General features: G+C 41.7%; 2 protein-coding genes across 2 annotated transcripts; both read left to right on the forward strand.

Annotated features, from left to right (window-relative positions):
- Positions 1-508: 508 nt before the first annotated feature.
- Positions 509-1730, forward strand: hoxc6a (homeobox C6a; the record flags this gene model as incomplete). Its single annotated transcript, XM_080733461.1, has 2 exons — positions 509-902; positions 1417-1730. The coding sequence occupies 2 exons, from the start codon at positions 509-511 to the stop codon at positions 1728-1730; spliced, it is 708 nt and encodes a 235-aa protein (XP_080589587.1).
- A 1978-nt stretch (positions 1731-3708) lies between these two features.
- Positions 3709-5504, forward strand: hoxc5a (homeobox C5a; the record flags this gene model as incomplete). The annotated part of the gene is made up of 2 exons (XM_080733668.1): positions 3709-4155; positions 5296-5504. Exons 1-2 carry the CDS (start codon positions 3723-3725, stop codon positions 5502-5504), a joined length of 642 nt encoding a protein of 213 aa, XP_080589794.1. The 5' UTR covers positions 3709-3722.
- Positions 5505-6200: the final 696 nt, after the last annotated feature.

The raw sequence follows: 6200 nt of genomic DNA on the forward strand, positions 1-6200 counted from the left end.
TAGAATATTCCAGCTTCAATGACATGAGCCACATTTGGCACTTTTCCCATTTTTTAAATATACCACTGTCCTACCTACCGACCTTTAGCCCCTACTTTCTCATTGGGTTACAGGGGCTGTGGTCTGTTAGTCAAAGTAGGAAGCAACGTTGTGTTTATCTGCATTTTAGCACTAATGTAGCTCTGAGCTAAAAGCTACAGTTTCTCCTCGGCTCCTGGCTCTCAATTGGTGGAGACCGGTCAGCTGACGTTGTCATATTGTCTCTCACGGAGCCAAGCCTCAGCTATAACACTCGGGTTTGTGCGTCTTACCGGAGATTGGAAATTAATAATATTGAATCCCGAAAGTAGACTACGGCCACTGAAGAGAAGCAGAAAGTGGGAAAGAAGATCTCCGAAATAAGGTGTGGTTGGTTGGCAGACCAGGAGAGAAGATTTACTGAGGAGGAGATTGAAAAGAGAGCGATAAAGAAGTGGGGAGAGTTAAAGAGAGGGTTACAGGACAAGGTATGAATTCGTATTTCGCAAACCCGTCGCTCTCCTGCCATTTGTCGGGTGGTCAAGACGTTTTGCCCAATGTGCCCCTAAACTCCACCACCTATGACACAGTGAGACATTTTTCGTCGTACGGTGCTGCTGTGACCCAAAATCGGATATATGCACCTTTCTACTCTCCCCAGGACAATGTCGTTTTTGGGTCTGGCAGGGCACAGTATGAATATGGATCAAATGTGTTTCTTCAAGACAAGGACGTGCTCCCCAGTTGCAGGCAAACAACCATGGGACTCAGTACACAAAGCCACATTGCTCAAGAGTACAGCTTGGATCAAGCCAGGGGAGCCCAAGACCAGAAAAGCAACGTCCCGATCTACCCGTGGATGCAGCGAATGAACTCACACAGCGGTGAGTTTTACTACGACAAATAAATTAAGGAAATGGGCCAGTTTTACGATATGTCTTACCAAGAGAGGAAGTTACTTTTTATGGCCCCATAAACCATTACTGTATTCCCTCACTTCGTAGATAGGCCCCTTTCATGTGCAAACAAACAACTTTCGTTTTAAGAAAGGTTCAAGAGAACCGTCAAATTCAACAGCATTTGACAGATATATTGTTAATATAGACGTTATTATTTGGGATACTAAAAACAGAGAGGTGATTTGAGAATAGAATTGTCTTAAAAATGTCTTCTCTTTTTTTTTTGTCTTTTTTTATTACTTCGTGGATTTATGACAGACATCGACTTTGATTCCCTTGAGGCAAGAAGAAAAGTTTTATTAACTGGCCTCAAATGACTATGTTATACACTATGCAAGCTTTAACAACTTATTTTTTTCATATACAAAACGTGGTGCCCCTGTATCTATATGGTTTAATAAATGACTGGCCTGATTGTATCTCATTTGCTTCCCTGCAGGAGTCGGCTACGGGTCAGACAGGCGCAGGGGACGTCAGATCTACTCTCGCTACCAAACACTTGAGCTGGAGAAGGAGTTCCATTTTAACCGCTATTTGACCAGGCGCAGGCGAATTGAGATTGCCAACGCTTTATGTCTAACCGAGCGCCAGATTAAAATCTGGTTTCAGAACCGCCGCATGAAATGGAAGAAGGAGAGTAACCTGACCTCCACGTCGGTGACTGGGAGTGAACAGACAGGAGTCTCTCAAGAGGAGGAACCGCCGACGAGCGGCGCGGAGGAAGGCAAAGACGAGGAAAAGAAAAAAGAATGAGATGTGAAAAAAGAACAAATACGAGATATTAAGCCCAACATAACTACCTATTACAATCTATGGACCAGAGACTTCACTTGCATGATGGTTTACCTTGCCGCTCTACCACTAATCTCCTATTGATCACGAGTGTTGAAGACTTTACTAGAAATCCCAGATTCTTGTACACAAAAAGAATGGACCATGAAATATCCGGACTGGGGAAACGCAGAATGACTTTTCCTTTGACATGTCACATTTGTGTTGTGGAAAAAAGAAGTGTTATAATTTCAACATATCCCCAAAATGAAAGCAAAGTCCCCTATATTTACCCCCACACCCCATCCATCACTGTAAACTTTATCACTTTAATCACCTCAAGAAACTACAGTGTTTGCCATGCAGGCTTAACTCAAACATTTCCATTAACATTCCACATATGAAGGAAAAGGATCGGACGCACACTTATTTTATCACAGTATAAATGTATAGTACTTGAAAACGTCCGCAGAAAGTGTCTTGCATAATCCTGGCTGGAAGTTGCACGGGATGGAACACACACACACACACACACACACACACACACACACACACACACACACACACACACACACACACACACACACACACACACACACACAACTGAAATGCCTGTATATATTCAGAATAATACTCTATTATGTAAATCCTGTGAGGACTTACTGTATGTGTATTTAGCCGCTTTGATAGACGCGTCATAACGCTGCGCTTAGTCCTTTTTTGACCATTTGAACACAATAGGCTTTCCTTGTGAGATGGATTTGTACACTAGTAATATTTCACTTTTGTTTGGGTTTACGAATTCATGTTTTGTCATAATTGTGTATCATGGAATAAAATATTTGTAAAACTTTCGCCCTCGTCTCGCTCTTTTGGGTCTGGCACTTATGACACAGATGACCGTATAAAGTGGGGTGGCTTAACACACCACTTATCCTTTCGCTCAATGTGGAGTGTTTTTTATTGCCCAGCAAAGTTATCCTAGCCGTAGATATAATAAATAGTTATTCTTTGTACAAGATACAATATAAACGAAGGGCACATGTATTTATTAGTCAATGTTGGCCCTGTTAAAGCCATATAACCTGCTGGATTAAAATACTGGTCAACTGTAATCTATTTTATTTAAATCGTGACATAGGGTAGAGTTATTATATTGTTATTATATTGTTAGTGCATTATTAAACACTACTGTGGTCTTCTAGACTATATAGGTACCAATATTGGCATCATTATGTATCAACATTAATTCTCAGTGTAATAGCTTGTGATCTATTTATTATGGCGATGTTGATAATCATCATAATGCTAGTAATAGGCCTAATAATAATAACAATAATTGTAATTGTGGTTGATGTGGTTGTTGTTGTTATTATGATTATGATTATTTGATTTTTTGTGGGGGACATTTGATGAGTATGGATTAATACCGCATCTCTGTGGCATGCACGCACATGCGGCCAAGGCTGGGAGCCGGTTGGGGAGCCATATAGACATACATGACCGCCCTGCCCCATACCAGACACCAGATGACGCTCTTGTCTTACTGTCTTGCCCTTTTTTCGCCAAGATCTCTGCATGGTCTTCAGCAACCAACAGCTCAAAGTTTACCGGACACGTTTCTCCTATTCATCAATATCCCCATTGAGTATCAAGCCAATTTATGACTGGCCAACATTTGCACGTGATCCCATACAAATACCCCATATTTGGGCAGCCGCACGTCGAATCAAGGGGAAAAAAAGATACCATAGCCTACCCCACCTATAAATCGTGGATTATTTTTTAGGACAGACAGCTCGGAATTTCCAATGGGCTACCAAGAAAAGCAATGATCAACAAAACAACGAAACAACCGATAAATAACCTCCAGCCCTCTCTATAAAAAGAAACTATAGCCAATACTTGAAAATGAGCTCTTATGTCAACAGTTCCATTCTCAGGCAAACAAGCGAGACAACTTCTTGCAACACAATGTTTAGTTTTGATAACTGTGGTTCTTTATCTGGGCGTCAGTCCAGCCACTATGAGGGTGTTAATGTCAGCGGAATATTCACTTCTCCAGTCCCCGCGACCTCTCTTGAACGGGAGGAGATGAAAACTAGCCTGCGTGGCAACACGGATATTCCTCCTCTACTACCGTCAGGACCACCGCTAACAATGGTCTCCAGCAGCTGCTCCGTGGACGCGAGTGGGCTCAACTACGGCAGCAGCAACGGGCTGCTGGGAAAAGGGATTGACAGAGACATGGAGCGGAGCGAAAAATCCAACGGCAGCGCCGGAGAAAACGAAAGGAAAGTCGAGAACATGCAGGCGGTGAAACGACACACAAATCTGAACCAGCACCAGGACAGTGAACAGCGGCCACAGATCTACCCCTGGATGACAAAACTACACATGAGCCACGGTAAAGTTTAGCTTATTTTTTTTGTTTCCCCCTAAAAAAAAGTGCGACTCAAGATGCTTGCTCGCCTTCCTTGCCCCATTCTCTCTTTCGCTGCAACTGTTCTTTTGCCCATTCCCATTTTTTCCTCTTGAGTTTTATAGGCCAAACGCAGGAAATAATAAAAACTCGCGGCCATAAATTTTATGACAAAGGCATCCATTGCTCGTAAACCTGTTCTGTTATGGTGAAGAGGTGATCTGCGGGGAGATTTATGGTCGCATAATTGGATAAGAGAACTAAAATGTGATAAAATTATGAAATAATATTCTTATAGATTCATGTTCTATTATTAGTTTCTGTCGAGCTATAAGCTACTCTGCATGCCTTTTAGTCAAACTAGCCCTATATTACATTCCTGCAGGCTGTGTTTGAGAGAAGGTTTAGCCTTAAATTGAACTCTGGGAAAAACCAATGCCCTGACCCAATCATGAACTTTTCACCTCGAAAAGCTTTTGAATAGGCATGCTGTTATTGAACTGGAACCACTGGTTGCCTAAAACATTCTCAGGGTTAAAATAGAGCGTGCACATGAGACCAAGTGGACCCGCAGGGGTCCATTTGGTTCCATTTGTACACTCTCAGAGTAAATATGAACACCCAGGATTTTACAGTTTTCAGGCAATAGGCTATAACTTACAGACAGACGTTGTCCTCATTTTCAAGAAAATACTTAAGTTTAGCCTCCTCGTGAGCCAACACGTATATATGAATATTAAGTTCAGCAAAGTTGGGCCTGTTCCCTCTTCGCTTAACATGTCAGTACTCGAACAAACCAAGAAGGAATCCTGTTACAATCACAAGCAAAAAAAAGTGTCTTCATTTTTGTTTACTCAGACAATTTTTTTTGTACCATAAATGTACCTATTTTTTATACACGTGCTTTTTTCTCCATGCACGCGGAATGCGCCCATGCAGTCTCAGGCCCAGAGTTTTAGTAGCCTAAAGGCCAACTCATGATCATTTCTTTGCCCTGTTTTATCTCCTTGCATTTTCATTATGCATTATTATAACCACATATAACGCATTAATTGACAATGCATTGTTTCATATTTTTATTATATGGTGAGACTGCAAAGCTAACCGATTTCAATACCACTTCAGAATCGGATGGTAAACGGTCGAGAACCAGTTACACCCGCTACCAGACTCTGGAGTTGGAGAAAGAATTCCATTTCAACCGGTATCTCAGTCGCCGCAGAAGAATCGAGATTGCCAATACACTCTGCCTAAACGAGAGGCAGATAAAAATCTGGTTCCAGAACAGACGCATGAAGTGGAAGAAGGACTCAAAGATCAAAGTGAAGGAATAAGTGCACGCCGAGACCGCGGTGTACACGTATCCCACACTGCGGAGTGTTGCCTGACCTCCGGATGAACTGCTAGGAGCAATGACATCATGACACGGCGCTATGTGCTTCATCACCAATTATGTGTCAGTCGCTGCAGTTTGGGACCTAATGTATTGAATATCACTCAGTTTGATCAATCGGTTTACATTTCTAAATTAATTTGCTGCCCATGTGATGATAACCTTACTTTACTGCATGTAGGGGCCATCATGGGGTTGAGGGGAGTTGGGTCCTAATATGCTGCAACTCTTTGTTAGCTTATTGCAGTGCATGGAAGGGCTAATAATACAGTATACATGCCTCTAATATTCTATGCTGTCTAATTAGGGCAAGAGTAGGACAGGCTGACTGATACCCCCTTGTCATTACTATGGAGCAAATCAAATCAAAACTCTAATATTTCTCAAAGCGTAATGGTCCCAAAATCATGTTGTGGTGAGTTGTATCATAGGCAACATTTCGTTTTCCACTTGTAAAACAATGTTTTTTTTGTTTGTTTTTGTATTGTTTTTATCTAATGTGTTGCAGTTCAAACACGTTATGGACGTTGGTTGGTTAGTCATGTCGCAGTGTATTTGTGAGAGGGTTTCTTTCTATTGGTCATATATGAACTCATCTCCAATCCAATGCCCTTGTGAATCTAAATCACTATGTATT

Source organism: Nannobrachium achirus (assembly GCF_963921795.1).
Source record: "Nannobrachium achirus genome assembly, chromosome: 9".
Taxonomy (NCBI): Eukaryota; Metazoa; Chordata; class Actinopteri; order Myctophiformes; family Myctophidae; genus Nannobrachium; species Nannobrachium achirus.